Genomic DNA, 20,003 nt, shown 5'->3' with positions numbered 1-20,003 from the left:
CTCCTTCTAATGAATTCCCTCCACCTTCTAAGCTCTGCAGATTGTAATTAACACTTTGAGAGTTCAAAAATGGGCTTTTATTTATAGCCCCTCCATTCGCACCTGCCTCTTTTCTCATTTGGGTGACATGCAAGAAACGTCTGCTCACCACACAGTGCTAGATTAGGGGTTATTTTGTTCCTTGCTTGTTTACTGATTCTGGTGTCGCCAGGAACTTTTCTGATGTATTTATAGACGGGTCAGAATTCAGCATTTAGTCACAGACATCCTATAAATCATATTCAAATGTGATGTTTTCATGCTTTGTCTAGATCCACTCGTGGGTTACTGATATCTTGTGTTGCAGTGCTTTGACTTGGAAAGGTGTGACTAATTGTTGGCAAAACAAAATGTCTCATATAATCAGGCATTCATGACAGGCAGGGCGCTTGATGCCTCTGTCTGTAGTCAAAGCTACCATATATTTAGCAGAGCTTTCTGCTCTCCTGCAGTATTTAATTTTCCTGTCTTAACTTCTCTCAGGCACCGATTATCGGAGGTTTAGACGTATCTCACATTTAATCTATATAAATTTTCTGTTTTATCACACCCGTCATCACTTTATGAGCGCTGTTTGAAACTGGATCTTTTTTGCAGGTGCTGCCGCTCTGTCTGCCGGTGTTTAACTTTCTCCTGCCGTCAGCTTTTCGACTTTACGTGTTTGCTTAATGACAGGCTGCGATTTTTAAGAGAGGATGTGTAAAAAGCAAGCTACGGCAGGTTAGAAAAGCACACTTCGCTCTGCATGATCATTTCAGACGGTCGCATGTCTGGATTCCGCTTTATGTGGAGGCAGCAGTAATGGTTAATGTGTCTCTCAACCCCAGGCGATAAAGATTTAAACGGTCTGCTGTAGGATTGCTGGGCATCGCACATGCTGTGCATTCAAATAATTCTGTTAATGTGAAAATGGAGCATGTAGTGCTGCAATTTTCTGTATGTAATCTATAATCTATTAACACACAGAAGGAGAAAGAGATCCTTCAAGAGCTCACATCTAGTCAAGATCAAACCAGCAGCTGTCTCCTATTAGACTCAGTTTATTAACTTATCAGTCATGTTGAGTGTCTCATCTTTTCTATCTCTGCCTCATCATTTTAGCGTCAGCCAAGGCTGATAACACTCTGTCAAGGCTTTCCACGTTCCCGTTTGTTGTTGTTGCTCTTGCACTGAGACAATCCTGAACGTAGCTCAGCTCGTGTAGGGCCCTAAAGTGAAACCGTTCTCCTTGTCGGTTGGTCAGTGTCAAACACTATGTGAGGCACTAACCTGCTCATTTGTAGATTTTTAAACATTTTTATATGTTGGTTGCTCAGAACTCTGGTTCATTTAAAGCTAAAACAGTGACCTAGTTGCATTGCAGTTAGTTATAACTGTTGTGGCGTGTGGCATTGGTTCATGCTATATCTTTGTCCCTATGCAAATAAATGTTGAATAAAATGAATTATTTAGTTGGTAGCATTAGTTAGACAATTAAAAGTTTTTTTCTGTATTTCACATAATTCTGAATGTAATATTTTGGGATCAGAAAAACCAAGCAATTTGAATATATCACATTGGTCTGTTTTTCACCATATTCTGACATTTTATAGACATTAAAAACATTAATATTATTCTCAAATTTTGATGAGCGCATTATTGTTTGCTAGTTCTTTGAAAATGTATGTGAGTTTGTGTGTGTGTGTGAGAGAGATAGAGAGAGATGGAGTGCTTCTGTCCTCAATGAATCACTGCTAATGAAGAGACCAAGACATGTTGAATGGAGGAAAAATTGCAATGTTCTCTCTCATGATCTGGAGCGATGCTGTTAATCATATTGTCAGTTTTTCACGCAAGAATATGTTCAGCTCCGGCCTTTTCATCACACAAGTTATTTACATTAGCACAGAATTAGCACGATTCCAGAAACATGATGGGTTTGGGCAATAGTTACACCAACTTTAATCTGTGTTGACCCTGTTGAGTTGTTCTGCATGGAGGCCGCGCTGTTAGGGAACAAGGGTCCTCCTCCTCCTCCAGAGTGCTTGGCAGGGTCTGCTGGTACACTGATAAAACAGCTTTCAGTGGGCACTAAATTAAGCACTCTGACACCCAGTGACAGAAAGGCTAAGAAACTGTAGAGGATGTGACTTTCTTATCCTTTTTCTGCTAAAATTATGCACACCACACAATCACACCCTAGCATGCCCAAATGCAATGAAGCATCCCACCTTCTCTACTTGCCAGCCATGTGTGGCAGTCTCCTGTCAGCAACACTGAGTCAGGTGGGAACTGAGGGAAACAGAGGGGGAAACAAGCAGAAACTGAATGAAAGAAGGGGTGCAGACAGCACCTTTATTCTGCGGTTTTTTGCCCTTCTAAACGTCCTTGAAAGGTTTTAGGTGGAACCAAATTACAGTCCCTCCGGTGTTTGTGAATCAGAGGTGTTGACAGGCGTGAGTCCGGCCAACAAGGCTGCTCGACAGAGTCAGGGTGAAGGTATGCAGGGGCTTTCAGATGCACTGAAAGAAAAGTAGAAGGGGAAAGATTTCCTTTCACACAAAAGGTGAGGAACAGCCTTGCACTGAGGAGAAGCCTTGTCCTGCTGTGAGGTTATTTTAGGTGTCCCTCAGGGGTCTGCCCTCTGTGTCCTCCCAAATACTTGACAAAAGACCCTGAGTTTCCCCTGGATAATAAGAATCTGCTGCCCCTGAGTCACAGAGGTGGTGTTCACAAGAGAAATGCAGGTGCATGTGCTCCTTTAAAAGGTGACTCATCATGACCGTTCACAGGGGGACGTGCTGGGAAAAGAGCAGCCATTTATTCAAGGCCCCTATGTTGTGGTCATGGTGTATTTTAAAGCATCCGCTGTTTGCCAGCTTTCCATCGTATATTGAGGATCTAACAAAGATCCTTTAAAGGATGAAAATAGATGTTTAGGTGCCTCTTGGATTAAAGTATAGGGTATAACTGCTGTTGACAGGAAGTTTGCCTGGGCGACTTTGTCTGCATGGGTGTGACTAATGACCATTAGGCAGGGAGTATTATTGGTATGGTGAGAATGAGACGGTGAGTGAACAGTTGGCCAGGAGAGCTGCCAGCAGCTACCACTAGAGGCCACAAGTTACATTAACGCATGTAGGCTATAGCGCAAGTAAAAAATGGGTAAATCACTTAAAGGTGGCGCTACGAATGAACAAAACACTAATTTCGCCCGGCAAAAATTGCTTCCATGCTGTGGCAAAACACAGTTGGATAATTATGCATGGGCAGCGTTGTAAGTCTGTGAGAGCTAGCATGGCTAGCGGGCTAACAACAGCAATCCACAAGCTGAAAACGTATTTTAGAAGAGGCTGCATGTGATGGGCTTGAAATCCTTTGAACAAACTACGTGATGATTTGGATTTGTTTGAACCTGATTTATTTTGGCCATAGGGAGGAATTTTAAACCGGTTTCCTGTTTAGTTTGTATTTTATGTTTGATTGAATTCTGTGTGCTATACTGCCCCCTTCTGGTAATTGCAACAGTACTATAGTGTTAGTGGGTGAATGCTTCTCCTGCTGCAATTTATCTTCTCTTTTTTCTACGTTCTTTAAAAAGAGCCCCGCTCACCTCAAAAGAAAACTTTAATACAGAAATCTCTATCACTGGATTTGTCACTTTGGCAAATATTCTAAGATGTGTATGTGTACTGTGTAAGATGTAAATTTGGAATATAGCAGATGAAGAAAAAAGATTTTTAGGGTCTTTATTTGAAAAGAAGGATCTAATTGGAAAGGCAAAGTTTATTTGTATACCAAGGTAATTGAAAGTACTTAGTCTTTTATTTTTTGATGCATTCTTTGATTCATAATGTCTCATAAGTCTTTAACATGCAACATGCTTACCGTTTACATTTGCACTATTACATTCTCAATGTTTCATTGTTTAGACTGCACAGTTTTTACTTAGTTTGTACAGTTTTTATTTAGATTGTACAGTTTTTACTTACTTAGTTTGTACAGTTTTTATTTATCTCTTTTTTTAATATATGTCCTGTCACAAAAGGGTTGAAGAGTAAAGCAATTTCCATTCTCTGTTTGTCCTGTACATACTGCAGAATTGACAATAAAGCTGACTTTGACTTTGACTTTGAACATCACTGATTGAAGGTGAGGATTAACTTTTAATTGTTCTGCTCTCACTCTGAAAAAATTAGCTCCAAATTGAGCTCAGCCTTCTTTCTACGATGTGCCTTCTGCTCAGTTAAAACTGTACACCGACATCCGCCTCAAAGAGCAGATTGGTCTCTTTGCTTCTCGCTTTGCCGATGCTCATTATAAAGTGAATCTGTCAGCTTCCACTTTGGGTGAATTAGCATCTGAAGCGCCTCTGCTTGCTTTCACCACCTCACTCCTCTCCTCTCCTGAGAACCACTGGTCGGGGGCCCTCAGAGAGGAGAGAGGAGGACGACAAGGAGAGAGAAATGTGAGCGTGAGAGAGAGGAGGCACAGAGGAAAGGAGTGGAAATGCGCTCTGCTAGTTAAACCCAGTGACCTCTGTCTCATAAAAAACAAGCAACAGAGTAATAGTAGAGGAATCAGCAGTATTTTCTAGCCTAAAGCCAAAACTATTTGTAGCTGCAACAGCATGCAAACACTTTGTAAAATTTGTGTTTGGGTGAGTGCTATGAAAATAAAGTTTATTACTAATTGTATTTAACCGTTTAATCCTATTAGGGTCATGGGGAGCAGGATCTTATCCAAGCATGCTGAGCATCAGCCTAAAGGCAGGGAAACAAGTCTGCAGGCCATCACAGGACTAACAGATAAACAGACCTGCCTGCTCTTACTCATACCTACAGATGATTTAACATCTCTAATCCACATGATTTGTGGAAAAACCCATGCTTGTGTAAGCAAGTGGAGAACATGCATCCCTTGTCAGATTTAAAGCTTAACTGTTGCACTGGTAGGAAAAGCAGGGGAGCAGGAAATAGATACACATGTGTTTTCACTCCTTTTCAGGTAAAATCTGCTCATGCATGTGTTACCATTGTTATGTAATTAATATTGCATAATTTGTATAGTACATTGCTTATGTTGCTTGTAAGATAGCTTCCCTGACAGTTCACAGCTGGCAGATTTAGTGGTTTATCTTTTGAATTTGTGCTAAAATCATATCTTCTATCACAAAAGCCTGTAGCTTGTCCGCTTTGCTTTCACATCACAGGTGAAGCATGCTGGAGTTTGCTTGGAAACAGACAAGAGACCCACCTTTTCAGAGGATCTTGGTCCAGTTATTCGATCTGCACCAGAGTTTCACTGACAGCTTTTACACCAATTCAAACAAACGTTGGTGTTAAAGCACCCTTGGACCGAACTGAAGACAACCAGAAGGAGTTGTTTAGGGTTTTATTTTTTTTTTTAATTTCCAACCCTAGAAGTAAGAAGATCTTGAGGATGTGATATTCTGTTTCATGCCCCTTTCTTTCTAATTCTGACTCATTTCAATTCACGAAACTCTCTTACAGTGATGCAGCACATTTCACCTCAGATCCAGCAATCTGTCTCAGGGTCGGTTAATCACTTCAGTCAGTGTTTACATTAACACAGTACCATTTTTCGCTTGTCACCGGCATCTCATTTCACACTCCGGGATAGGTATGATTTTGTATAACTGCGGCCCACTGGTCTGTGTGACGGCTGCTGAGTCATTCCTAATGTGCATCAGTTTCAAGCAGTGATATTTCTCCCCAGAGAAATGAGAAAAGTCTGCAGAGACCCTGAGTTATGAGGGAGCCACAGAAACACAATGGCCTGGGTCTCCGCCTCTCTGTTTGACTATTGCCTAAAGTGAGAGTAAAAATATTATTCTCCTATGTAATCATTTTCTTGAACAACCCACCAATTTTCAATACACTATGTACAATGGAAGTGTAAATGTGGTGACCTACTGCAAATTTAACAAAATGAAATTGCCACTTTAAGGTGATTTGGATATACTGATGTTTTCTTTTGTTGCTTACACTTTTTTTTCCTGTCGCCTCAGGGGTCTCTTACACATACGTGCAGGGGCAGGCAGGAGATGAGGACACAGCAGAGGATGTGAAGCTGTACAGTCACCGGTGGAGGAGATGGCTTCCCCCGAAACCTCGTAACATGGACAGTAACAGGGCCAGTCAGGAGCAGGACCAGGATCCTGTGCAGGAGGAGCCCGAGGGCTTCCCAGGCCTGCTGTCTGCAGAGGACGCAGACAACACCTCCCAGATAGAGGTAGGTCATGATTCACATAAATATTAAACTGGGACTCCACTGAGTTTACACATGAGGACCATCGCTGTTTACTCATCATGTTGTTTAATGTCTTCTGTGACTCTAAGAGAGCTCTCTGGGAAAGTAACCTTAACAATGCCATGCGGGTTGTCTTTGCTCATGTGTTGGAAACCTCTGGTGTGGCTTTTAGTGGAAGGCTATCCAGTTGTATTATGGGAAGTGTGGCATCCAGGGTTTTTGGGGATTGACCCATGCAAAGTCAGGATTTTTTGACAGTTTGTTTTATTTAACCTGTGTCTTTCAAGCCCCCCAAATTTATGGAAGTGTGGTGCTACAGTAAATCTCTGGAGCTCTACTTTAATTGTGTAGTTTGGCAACATTAAAAGCCTTGTACATCTTCACTTATTTTGGCTCCTCTGAGGGCAGTGTGAGCATGTGCTTGATTGTCATCTTTCTGATCCTTCTATTCTTTCTATTCTACGCCTTGGTCATGTCAGAGTTACTGTAATTATGAGTTTCAGAATCTTAAATAGTGTAGTCAACTTCTAAGTTGTGATTATGACTGGCAAGCTCTAAAATATCTAGCTTGGTGCTTCATAATGCAGAAGTGCCTCAAAGTCGAGCCAACATGGACTCCTTAAAGGTGTCATTTGTCCTGACCGGGCAGGTGCAACAAAGCTAAAGGGAGCGTGATGTAGATGTCAATCAAACAGCCTGTGCAAGCTACTGCAAAGCGCTCTAATGATCTAATAATAAATGAAATGAGCTGTGTGAGTGTACGATGGGTGTGCAGGGCTTTTAAAGTATTTGTTTTATTTTCTGTTTTGCTGAAAGTGCTGGTGTGATAAATCAAGTGCATCCATGACTCACAGCCAGTCAGAACTTTTAATGGATGCAATGCACAAAGTTACAAAACTACAACTGCAGTAAGTGTTTTTTTTCTCTTGACCAAACAGCCTCGCCTCAAAGTCCATTTAGTTGCTGTTCTGGAGCTTTTGATATTTCCCCAGCTGTCATGAAATTGTAGAGGTTCAAATTTCCAATTGTTTTCTGAGCTTCTCGTCCATGTTAGCTTTGAGTCTCAGAGTTCACTTGACCCTCTTTTCATGTTCAGTTGTTTTACTGGCTCATCGTCCCTTTCCTCATGACTGATTCCTCAGTCATGCATCAGGATTTACAGTAATAAGGGGGCATGAATGCAAAGTGCACTGAAAAAAGTTTAATTTCATATGACTTGTCAGTAATATAATTTTATTTTGTGGAATGAAAAATGGTGTCCTGCAGCTGAGGCAAATTTGCTTGTGGTGAATAATCATAATCCCATTAACAGAATTCAGTGTTTGCCATCATCATCTTTCTACTGCGTAAATTTAAACCAGCTTCATTGTGACTCAGTTCAGATCAGTGCACCTCCAACAGAACATAACGGCTCACACAGTAAAACATTCCTGTCTACTAAAGAAGCCAACTAATATAAAGAGAATGAATCGATAAAGCCCTCTGTTGAACTGTACCTAAAAATACCCCTTGGTTGCTTCCCTTGAGCAATTATAAATCTCCTCAGAAGAGTGGATGTTTCATAATGAAAAAGAAGACTCGGAGGGGCCTTTGAGGATTAATATTTTATATCAAATTAAGCCCAGCCCTCAGGTGTTCATCTGCCTTCTGTGTGGGACTGGATCCTCTTAAACTTGACCTCGTAGAGACCAGAACAGGAAATTAACCCGGCCTCCGACAGTTCCAAGGTTTCGGTGGAGCTGCTGGAGATTAATAGCTGGGTTCGGCCCGTGCTTTAGTCTATGCAAATAAAAGGCATCGCCCGTGTCCTCTTGTTATGGCGTTTTGGCCGGCGCACAGCATCGAGGCGTTCTGTCATAATGATGGCGGCCGCCCGGGCTTAGACAGCTCGTTAAGTTTTCCTGTGGCTTCTAATCATCTCAGGTTCACAGCCCCCCGCGTCTGTCAGTGAGGAGGGGAGGGAGCTTTGATCGTCAGCTGTAAACACTCACACACGCACAGGCACACACACACATACACACACACACCAACACTTCAAACTTCACACAGACCTTCACGTATGGACACAGCTAGAGACACACTAATGCATAAACACGTGCACTTTAGATGTCACGTCCACACACACTTACGCTTGCGTATACACACACATACCATGACACAAACATGTCCGCCCTCATTGTTGTCGCTCTCTGAGGCTCATTTGTTGTTGCGGAATGGAAAAGCAGCCCACAGCACAAACACCCTGTCATACCTCCTGTCATTATTCAACACACACACACACACACACGCATATTTCCTCACCTGCCTCTAACACTTTGTTGACATGAGAAAAGCCTTCATACTGTATTCAGAGGGCAGAAACAGTAGAGCTGAAGTCTTCCACCCAGCAGTGAGCTGAATGGATCTAAAGACTTGTCTCCTCTGCTCTGCATGAGCTTAACTGATGAAAGATAGACAGAGGAAGGACTGTGTGTCCACCTCAAGGAAAAATCTACCCTTAGACACACACAAAGCCGTATATCATTGTATATCTCTGATGGTACACACATTCCCAGAGCTATTTTGTGTCATAATTTATATTTTTTGACATGCTACCATCCATCAACCTGTTCAGTCCTTCAGTTAGTGATTTGCAACTAAATTTCCTGTCTTCTCCTAAATAGTCTGTTGAAGTTCCTTCCTGTGTTGAAACAGGTTTCTCTGACTCTCTTACCATTGATTTCTTTGTAAATGATTAATTACTTTTGCTGAAAAATACTGAGTTAAAAAAATTATATTAATTATTGATGTTTAAAGATCCCCTCCAGACATGCGTTTCTGGTATGGTTTTTCCGCAAAAACCTTCTGTTATCTTGGTAAAATCCTGAGAATTACGTTTACTCTTCCTCATTAAAAGAATCTGTGATTTTGCAAATATGTGTTTATTTCACCGGAGATTTCTCAGTGTTTGTGCATCGGTGGTTGAGTTGAATACTGGACCAGGATCGGCTTCCAAACTAACTGTGATGTCACAGATCACGCTTGTAGGTCCACATCTTTGAAACTGGATTTTCAGTGAGAACAGAGAAACTTTCCACTTTCAGCAGATGAATGTGAAAACAGCCTTCTAGTGTCAAATTCTGCACATACATCATTCTGCACAGTGAAGCTCAAACATTCAACTGTAGGAACAAGAAGAAAAATGCAGTTTTGAGTGGAGGGGAACTGAGGGAAAAATCATTTTGTTTAACTACAGCTACGCCAAAAATGTATTGTTTTAAAAGAAGTATTTGACATTTTAGAGAATATGCTTGTTGGCTTTCTTGCCGAGATTGAGACGAGAAGACACCACTGTCATTTCTGTTAGTTTAGTGTGAGGCTATAGCCAGCAGCCAGTTATCTTAGCTTAGCATAAAGACTGGAAAGTGCAGTCTTGTCCTGTCCTGTAGAAAAACTCAAGGAACTGGAGAGAAATCGTCCAGCTTTTAACTCCCTGTAAAGCCACGTTTTGTTTTTACACGAATGAAATCTGACGTGTTACTTAGTGAACACTACAGGTGCTGGTAGGTGGATTTTGTTATCTTTGCTACACAACCAGGCTAGCTGTTTTACCCATGTTTCCAATCTTAGCTAAGCTAACTGGCTGCTGGCTCCAGCTTCACATGTAACATACGAACTTGAGAGTGGTATCAATCTTCTCATCTAACTCTTGGCAAGAAACCGAATAGGCATATTTCTTGAGATGTCTAGCTATTTATTTAAAGTCATACCACATATGTTTGGTCAACTATCACAAAAATCACAAATATGTACAGAGGTGCAATCCAGAATAGCATTTTTTTAACCAGTGCTAAATTGTTAAAAGTTGTATCATATGTTTCTTAGTAATAGCATGTTGAATCTCTGTTAACTCCTGATTGTTTTATTTCCATATATCAAGCTTCCACCTTATAAAACTCAAGAAATCTCTCCATCTCCTTCATTGCCTTTGCTTTGAGGACAGTGTGTTTGGGTTAACTGGTGTCATAACAGCTTTCCAACAATAGATTCGTCTCACCTCGACATGCAGGTTCATAACGGTGGCAGACTGTCTGACGCCCTGAATGACTGTGACTCACTGTATACTGCACATCATTAACGCAGACTTAACAGCCTCTTGGCTAAAGGTGTCTTCAAGTCACTGTGAGGTAGAATAAGGCAAGGCTGGAACAGCTGTGGAACTGTGGGAAGGAGCCGGTATCACTGAGTTCAAGCCAAGTTTCATCACAGTTTCTTTTATTCAGGAAAGGCAACGTTTGCACTAGTCCAGACATGCTGTCAGTGATGGCTTGTGGCTGTTGTGTTTTTGTTGTTTGTTGTCTTCCAGAGTGCTGGTTCAGAGCGGTTTCTTCAGCCGAGCCTGTTTAGGATCATAGTTTTTTGTTCCCAGACATTTCATAACCCCAGCTGTCAGGTTGTCATGCATTGTAAATTGACAGTATGTATGTTTATCATGCGATGATGGCGGCATAGTTCAGGTTAATTTTTTTTTATTTTAATTTTCAAACAGACATTACACTGGTGATTGTTTCAAATACATTTGGGTAATTGTTTGCCAATTACAATTTAAGATACTTTGACTACAATATATCAGTGTATCAAACTGACAGCACAGCTTAAAAAAACACAATCTTGTTTATTTCAGTGAGAATACTGTATTGGCATTTCTTAGGTGCAGATGCAGAAAGCTATGGGGGAACAAAACAGGGATAATTACTGGGCCACTCAATTAAAAGCAAGTTTTAATTAAAAGCACATTCCTTGTGTATACTGTACTTTACAATGTGAATCGTTGTCTCATACAGAAGTGTTTTAAAGTGTTTTGTTATTTGATGAACCCTAAAAACTCAAGGTTGTACTACTCAAACTGGACTTCTTGCATTGTATTTTTTTTACCTGTTAGCAACCCTTGACTTTGTTTTTTTAAAGAAGTGCCATTTTTGGCCTCAACACCAGCTCAGTCTGATATATCACTGGAAAACCCTGTCTGCATACCAAGCGAGCCAACACGGGGTCCTGACCTCAACTTCTAGAAACTACATTAGAGGTTGCTTTGGCTATCAGGTGGCACCGTTTTAATTCCTATCTTTATGAGAAGCATAAACAAACCACACAAGCATGTATCAGGAATCAATGTGGCAGCCACTTGGGTGGTAAATCGTACGGACGGTGTCTTTTTCAAATCCTATATCATATCGCAATGCCAGTCAACACCATAAGTGAAGTCAAGGCAGACATATAACTCATCATGTTCCCTTAGAAATAAAGTGTGCATTTGATGATCTCATTTTCATGCCTGGCTGTTCATGTCTACAGTAAAGCACAGCCTGTCCTGATAATTTAACCACTGTCAAACATGTCAGGTTGCCAGTGTAAGCATACAGTGTATTGGTGTTTGGGTGTTGTTTGTATAGCTTACTTTGATGTGTAGTAATAAGGGTGTGGTTTATGGTGTAGACTTGTTATTGGATATCTGGAGCTCAGAAGGCTCTTCGGGGGTTACATGCTTCACTACATTCACTGTTTATTTGTGTATTTCTTCAGGGAGAGAATTCACGCAGCGAGTCAGCAAGCAGCTCGGATTGCTAATTTTTATTACTTCGCTTGATTCCCAGTACTGCTTTTACCCTCACCACGCTCCATTTTCAGAACCTGCAGTGAATGCAAATTAGGTTTTTTTCTCCTTTGTTTGTTTTGTGTCTCAGTTTGTCAGGTTTGTTAGAAAAAAGGATTCCCACAGCATAATGTGTTTGGAAAGAGATGTTTACTGTCTTTATGTTGTTCAGCGTTTAAATGCTGTAATGCGACACCAACTCAGGCAGCTGCTCCACAGATGAACCTGAAGTTGTTTAAATTTCAGTGTGTGTCCAGTCTGCTTCAGGCTTTACTGTCTGACTGGGCGTCATCTTCTGGTGTTAGAGGCGTAGCCTTTTCTCAGTGGATCAGACAACGTGTTGGTTCATCTGCGGATCAGGAAAGGTAGTGAGTGTGTGATGACGCTGTGTAGTGAACTCTGTGTGCCTTTACATCCCTGAAGGTCACTTAAGCCTACAAATACAGTCTGTCTTAACCAATGACTGTATATAAAGATAAACAACATGACAGCTCCTCAATAGCCAAATCATCCAATTAGTTTCACACTCAAAGATGGCTTCTGTATTTTTTTTTTATTCTAATAAGTTTGGCTTTGATAGTTATTTGATGCTATAAAAAGGGTGTGTACTGTCATGGTTGACAGCTAACCCGCGACTGAGTTTGGTGGGTGTATAGGCGAGACCGCGATACCATGGCTCCATCCCCCGATCACTACTGCGCAGATTCCAAATGGCATCACTAGCGCAAGGTGTCTGCGCCCATGTCTGGGATATTTTGCCTTCATTTTTGTACAATGGGAGGAAGTGGAGACACATTGTCTATCTTTATTTACAGTCATCTGTCTGAACCCAGCAGACAGCTTCATGTGATCTACAACCAAAGACCTAAAGAATATTTAAATTGTATATCAGGTGCGTGGATTCACCTCAGACTGCTTTTTTACTTTATTTTCTTTGTATTTTCACATTTTTTGAAACAATCAATTGTGCTTCAGATGAATTGTAGAGGTCTTGACGGGTCTTCTGGCTTCTGAGGAACCTGACCTGGGACCCAAGTCAAACCAAATAAAACTCAGGCCAGGTAGCAGCTCACTTTATTGCCACAGTCTGTGTGTCAATATGTCAAATAGCCAAGTGAAAAAAAATTATGCTTTTTGGTTTTTGGTTTGTTTTCAACAGGTCTGTTTTGGATTAAGTCCAACATTTTGGATCATACAGGAGTATCTATACTACTATTAAAAGGAATCAGAAATTGGCTCTTCAAGCACAGACCAGTATGTAGTTTCATATTGTTGAGTTTCACCACATTCACACCACCAGTACCATCAAGCTGCTACGACTTGCAGGAGATGGAGCGGAGCGTTGAATAATGGATCACAGGTATTATCAGCTGATGAAGAGCTGCACACATGAGTGATGGCGCTTCTTCAGACAGTCTGATTTAACTCTGCTCTGTGTGTGTGTATGTGAAACGTCTTAGGAAAAAGAAGTATGGGGATGGCTGACATGCAGCTTAATCCCAACATATTGGAACATTTATTCAAAACTCAAGCGCTTCTTGTGTAGTGATGAAATTTTATTTTCTGAGGAGCAGAGACATGGTTGCAGTTGAGGGGATTATGGTTTTCCTTTATTTCTCTGAAAAACATTTGTGAATAACAGCCGCGACTACGTCTTCAGTAGCAGCTTTTAGAAACATTTCAACACATCTTATTTTCTTTAAGTAAAACATAAGGAATAATCTCATAACGGCAAAGTGATAAATTCCTTTCTTTAGGGTCTCCCCTGTGTTAAGGAACCACTCAGAAGTGAAAACATGTTGGCACAAGATATTCAGGTCTCAGTATAATGCAATATTGATGTGGTGGGCAGCTCAAGTAAAGGCCTCAGATAGAGATGGGAGTGAATGTGGAATGGGCGCAGAAAATGAATCTTTTCTGCAGTTTGTTTTTGTGCTTTAGAGCCAGAAAATGGTCCATTATTTGCTCCATTAATGGCAGCAATTTTGGTTTTCCCCACCTCTATCTAGTTGCAGAATTTCAGTTTGTGATGGACAGATGAAAATGTGGCAGGGGATAAAGCTGAGCAGCAGGGTCACATTCCTGCTCTCTTCTCACTCGTTTCATCATGTATCATCATCTATCGTCCATTATCCTCCTTTGAACTTTTCAGCCATCTTTAATGTCTGTGAGGGTCAACTGGAACATAGTCCGCGAGAGTTGTGTATGTGTTTATCACATAGGTCCTGAAGATATAGTATCTGACATGCTTTTACAATAAAGTGTAGCCAAAATATATCCAAAATGCAGACCAAAATGCATGCAAAAAATATTAGAATTGGCTGGGTTATTTTTTTATTTTAGTGGATTTCAGATGGGTTTGTATTAGCAATGCAATTGAAATTTGTGTACAATACAGTTGTTTTAGAAAGGCTCATTTTTTGATATTTGGTTTAAAATGTGTACTCACGCACAGCCCAAAGGTTGAAGCCCAGAAATGTAAGAATAAGAATAGGAAAATAAGAAAATTCAGGTAGAGATTAGAGTCTCATAAATACACCAGCACACACTTTTAGTGGGTCATACGTGATGACTGAGTCAGTCTGTACCTTGTTATTTTAGAAAAATTATCCATAGTGAAGTGAAGTATCCATACCGAAATATACAAATGCCCATTTAATTTTTGGAAAAGGTGTAAAAAATATGACTTTTTATGTATTTTTGCCTTCATTTGATAACTGACACTATAGAGGTAACAGGCAACAACTGGAGAGAGAGGAGGCATAGAGGTCACCTGTTTTTATTTTGTGATGTGTTTGGCATATTAAAGCCAGTCACTGTACCAACAAGAAAGAGCCATCTATGGGCGCAACACCAACCTGTACATACAGTGTATGAATGTGGGTGGAGGTCCTAAATAAGACTAATGCTGTGTGCACTTTGCTCCCTTTTTGTGTTGTTGAAAGCACTCTAACAGGAAGTGGGTGTCAGTTTTTGAATACAATTTTTGAATTTTAATTTGAAATGCATTCTAATGACTCCATTTTGCAAATCTCTTTCAGTGAAGGTGGTGTCTGCCTTCTATAGTTTTAAAATGTTTGCATGCTTGTGGCCCACCTGTCCTCGTTGACAGTGCTAATAAAGTCTGTTCAAAACAGAGCCAGTAGCAGTAGTGAATTTAACCCTATGTTTGTATTTTCACACATCAGTGTTAAGTACTATACTTGGTGGCACATTTTGGCATAAGAAAAAGTAACTGACCAAACCTCTCTAGAGACTTGTGTATTTCTGTGTGTGTGAGGCCATTTCTCTGGTGAAGCACCCTGCACTCTGTTTGCTGTGGTCTCTACCTACATTCAGCTGGACGATGGCACCCTGCCCACCTTCCCCTTCACTCTCCCCCCTGAGGGGAAGAACTGCCAGCTGGTCTCCCTCACCTCTGCGAAGCCTGTATCTCCCTCAGTCCTTCTCCACAAGACCAAAAAACATCTTGTGCTGATTAGGAGGCAGCTTTACAGCCTTGCATTTGTGTCTACTCCTTTTACAAGTGCCCTTGTTTTCTATTCTGAAAGTAATGTGCTGACTAAGGCTGCCTGCCGGCCCTTTTCCCTGACACGATTTGTCTGCACTTTAAGTTGTGATGAAAGGCCTCTAGCAATGTTTGTTTAAATCTCCAAATTAATCAAAAGTAACACCACCTACACAGCTGAACTCCATTTTTGAATATTGATATTTATCAATCCCAGAGCAGCATGGCCAAGCCTGAAACATTATCCTATTGTCTTATATTCCAGGCTGAATATTATGTAGAGGTATTAGATTATAACTCTCTGAGGGAAATATGAATCCTTGAAGCAAAACGAAGTGAGCAGGGAAGGATTGTACTTTAATTAATGTTTGTTTCGTGGCTTTTTGACAACCAAAGCGCAGTAGCTCAGAATAATACCACCCATATATCAAAGTATCCACAGAGCTGCGTGAGTTCCTATTACTCAGATCACAGTCAGATGTGTAAACTTCCTTGACTCCCCATCCAGCAAAACATTAACTTTAACATTGTTTTAGATAAAAGGCCTAGCTGTAAGGTATCTCATTAGACCCACAGGGAAAAAAGACACAAGCAATAGGAAGCACACGACACGAGCTTTCTTCCTAATTCTGTACAGGAAACGATAAAAGCAGACAGGCCGCTCCCACATGGCTTATAAAAGTCCATGAATGTTTGGGTTATAAAAGGCAATCCTGATGATGCAGTCTGCTGCAGGCTTTTCAAAGAGTGGAAGAACTCGATTTGCTTCCTGGGTTTTTTTAATTTGATTAGTATACATTAAAACCACTTTGTGTGCCGATTGTGCCGTAATGAAACCCACTGAGTTGAATGAAAGGACAAAGAGAAAGTGCACACAGAGCACACATAATACGAATGATTGTATTGCAACGTAATCTAATTTAGCAGGTAATTTGTTCTGCAGCAAAATTAAAAATACTCTTTGTTATAGATTTTCCGTGTGTAGACGTTTTCTGTGTGTGCAGAGGTTTTAATTGTTTTTTAGAAATTGCAGCTAACAGTGTCGCTTGGAATTTGATTTGGGCTCACAGATGCTTAGAGGAACAATGAGCCACAGGATCTCTTTAGGATGTGTTTACATAGTCTGCACACTGTATACCGTATCATAAGAGCACAGACTCTATTGGCTTAATTCACAGAGCAACACAGCAATATCTGCTCTCTCCTTCAAGCTGTATTACATCCCTCTAAATAACTTCTGTTGTACTGTGCTTCCTCGCAGTCTTAATATTGAGACCAATATAACGTAAACTCACAGGATGCATTTTGTTTCATTTCTACAGGAGGATACAGATCATGACTACTACACTTCAAAAACATACAGCCCGTCGGATCCGATGAGTAAGGACTTGTGGGTAAATATCAACCAGATGGAGAAGGACAAAGTGAAGATTCATGGGATTCTGTCCAACACACACAGACAAGCAGCGGTAAGTCAGCATGAGAGGGGAGTTCCTTGGTGTTGTGGGAAGTATAAGGTGATGCTCTGCTGCGTTCAAACATACCCAAACCCGGGTGGCTGTTGCTTTTTGCCATTACCTTAGCTGCAGTTAGTCTTACGTTTAAGATGTGACAATGTTGTTAACTGGGGCTGCAATTAATGATTGTTGTTATTGTCGATTAGCCAGTGGATAGATATAATCAGTAACCATGTATACTGTATGTGGTATATGTTAAACAGCTTCATTGCTCAAATATGAAGTTATACCCACAAGCCTCAGATGTTAGGTTGCCCCATCGGTTGCTGATATTATGTCACCAGAAAGACATGACTTTACCATTAAAACCATGGAGATTTGGTCTTCCTCCAAGCAACAGTTTTAAAAGTTCCCTGCAGTGAAGTTTCAGAGATCCCCTCCCTCCACCTCTGCACAAGCAGGTGGCCCATGTGAGGCACATACTGATGAAGTAACACAAGGCAGCAGTAGGCTGGAGAGACAGAGCAGCGTGGCAGTCACAGGCTGGAAAAGAAAAAAAAAAAAACAGAAGAGGCATACAGGGTGAACAATGTCCAGAGAGGAGATAGAATAGAGTCCCACATTGTGCATTCTGCTCCTCTACCTTCAGTCATGTGGTGATGGATTGAACCATACAAGCTATTCTTTTTAGCCACAGACCTGGCTAAGAGGCAAGCATTTTCTTCCAATGTCTTTAGGAGGGATGTGGGAGGTTTTTCTGTCTTTGGCTTAGTTTGAAATAATCAATAAGTGAATTTCCCATCATTAGTGAATTAAGTGACCAGCCATGTAATGCAGAGTCAAATGGAGATCTGGAAATTTTGACTGGATAATTTCATTGTGAGATTTGCAGTGCAAGGAGAAGTGAAAACCATCTGTGCTGAAATTTTAGCCTCTGTGTCAGCAGACTAACATTTTAAACAAATAGAGTTTATTACGATGGCAGTTAAAGTCCTGAGAAACTGTATGAAACTCTGAGTGCTGGAGCAGGATCGGGGAAAGCGTCCATGTTCCTTCCTGGCACTGCCGCCTGCCAGAGAGGCTGAGACGAATTGGGCCAATGAGGTCGTAAAACAAAACACAGCCGCAGAGGTCAGCTTCATCACAGGATTGTAGAAAAGTAAAGCTCTGGATCGGCTATGTAGCCTGTGAGATTCAGTGTGGTTCGCCACAGGGTTACTCCTCCCAGCTTAATCAAGGATCATGCATAATAGCTGCATGTTTACTTCCATTACATTTTCTGGCAGTGGTGTGATGTGACTGCAGCATACTCAGTTCAGGGATAAAATAGTGAATGCTTAAACCATCGTTTGTGGTGATGTTCTTGAGCAGTTTGTTGTGCACTTGGTCCAAGAGTAATTTTAATGTCAGATTGTCGCTTTCAGAAAGTTACAAAAATTGCTCGTAAAGGTGTCGGGGGAGGGGGTTTCCAAAGATATTTGACCATCCAACAAGAGCTTCTGATGAAGCGTACTGGCTGCTTAAGTGTTTGCAGCCAGGCTAGCAGCTCTGTGATGCTTTGAGCTCAATGCAAACATCAGTATGCTAACATCTTCACATTGACAATGCTAACATGCTGATGTAAAGCAATGTCATTAGTTTTAACAACATTAGCATACCTAATGCCATACTGTCAGCGCGGCTAAAACTAAAAAGACGCTAAATCAAAATTTTGTGACAAGAAACTGATATATTTCATAATTGCAATTCACTATATTAGAAATTACCATAAGTTGACTTTCAGTGTCATAACTTTTACTTTTTAAGTCAAAATTTTAACAATATCTCATAATTTTTACTTTCTGTGAGTATTTTAATGGGCTTTCATATAATGGACATTTTCAGATACAGTATATGTAAATACCCATGAATGCCATGAGCGCTATTATTGCTTGAATCCTCATACATCAACATAAATGTTGTGTAATATTTTCATGAGGACATCGGGACAAATTGGACATTTCTTAGAAAAGGATAGGATTTTTCTTGCTTCTTGTACAAAGTTGTAATGAAGGTCATATGCAGATATATTTTACCACATTTACATTCTTCTTTAGATCTCTATTTTAAATTCCTACTCAGAAATGACACGAAGCAAAGCCGCTATAGCACACGGGGCACCTTTGTATTTTCTTTTCACATTTTTCTTCTGATCTAAATCCTCTTGTTGTTTCTAAGATGTGAACAGTCTCTTCTCTGATCCTCTTCTTACCTCTATCTTTCTGACCGAGGTCATCTGTCTGTTTTTCCCCTCACAGAGAGTTAATCTGTCCTTCGATTTCCCTTTTTATGGACATTTCCTGCGTGAAATCACCGTGGCGACTGGTGGTAAGTGAACACTGTTCTTGGACTTCATTCTTTCAATAGTAGTTATTAATGTTGTTATTGGATATACTGTATGTGCTTGGCATATTAGACTGTACACAGGCAGTTTTTATTGCTGGTGGGTTTAGGAGGGAATGTGGTAAGATTTATAAAATGAGTCTGGAGTAGAGAGACCTTTATGAAATGTAGAACAAAGGGGGGTTGCTGCATGTGATTCTGGTACCTGTGAGGGTGGTGGCGACTGCACAAAGACATCTCAGATCTGAAAACAGAAAACAATGACTTATTTCTTTTCTCTGGGAAATTACATCGGAAGATTCAGGGTTGAAAAAAGCTCGTCTGGCAAAAACCACAGTACAAAACCACCAACAACACTGTACCAGCCAAGCAGTCAGCCTGATACAAGACCATTTACAGCTCTCACCTCTGCGGGATAGTCTGCTAGACTGGGGGATAACAAAACAAACCACTCCCAACGCTCAGCACCACCAACTCCACACCAGACTTAACTGGAAGAGAAACCAGACCGATGGTTTGGACTGGAAACAGGAGTCCCTCTGCCAAGTGGCCTAGCACACTCTGATAGACATGGATACGGAGGTGGGGGTATCAGGGGATGTGTATGCGTGGGTTGGACACGTGACACAGCAGACGTGTTTGCCAGAGTGTGCAAAGCAATTTTCCACTTGAGTCTTGACGGCGAAACCACAACACCCCAACCAGCTATTATCACATCAAAGACTAAAGCTCT

At 40.9% G+C, this 20,003-nt stretch overlaps 1 protein-coding gene across 1 annotated transcript in view; it reads left to right on the top strand.

The window, feature by feature from the left end:
* plxdc2b (plexin domain containing 2b) overlaps window positions 1-20,003 on the top strand; it is an 88,785-nt gene that overhangs the window by 28,679 nt on the left and 40,103 nt on the right. Inside the window, exons 2-4 of the mRNA XM_041961809.1 lie at window positions 6,050-6,273; window positions 16,754-16,900; window positions 19,186-19,255. Of these exons, the coding sequence (XP_041817743.1) occupies window positions 6,050-6,273; window positions 16,754-16,900; window positions 19,186-19,255 (441 nt within the window). The remainder of the gene's footprint in view (window positions 1-6,049; window positions 6,274-16,753; window positions 16,901-19,185; window positions 19,256-20,003) is intronic.

Source organism: Chelmon rostratus, chromosome 20 (genome assembly GCF_017976325.1).
Source record: "Chelmon rostratus isolate fCheRos1 chromosome 20, fCheRos1.pri, whole genome shotgun sequence".
Classification (NCBI taxonomy): domain Eukaryota; kingdom Metazoa; phylum Chordata; class Actinopteri; order Chaetodontiformes; family Chaetodontidae; genus Chelmon; species Chelmon rostratus.
Note: the sequence above shows the minus strand (reverse complement) of the source record. Positions and strands in the feature narration are given on the sequence as shown.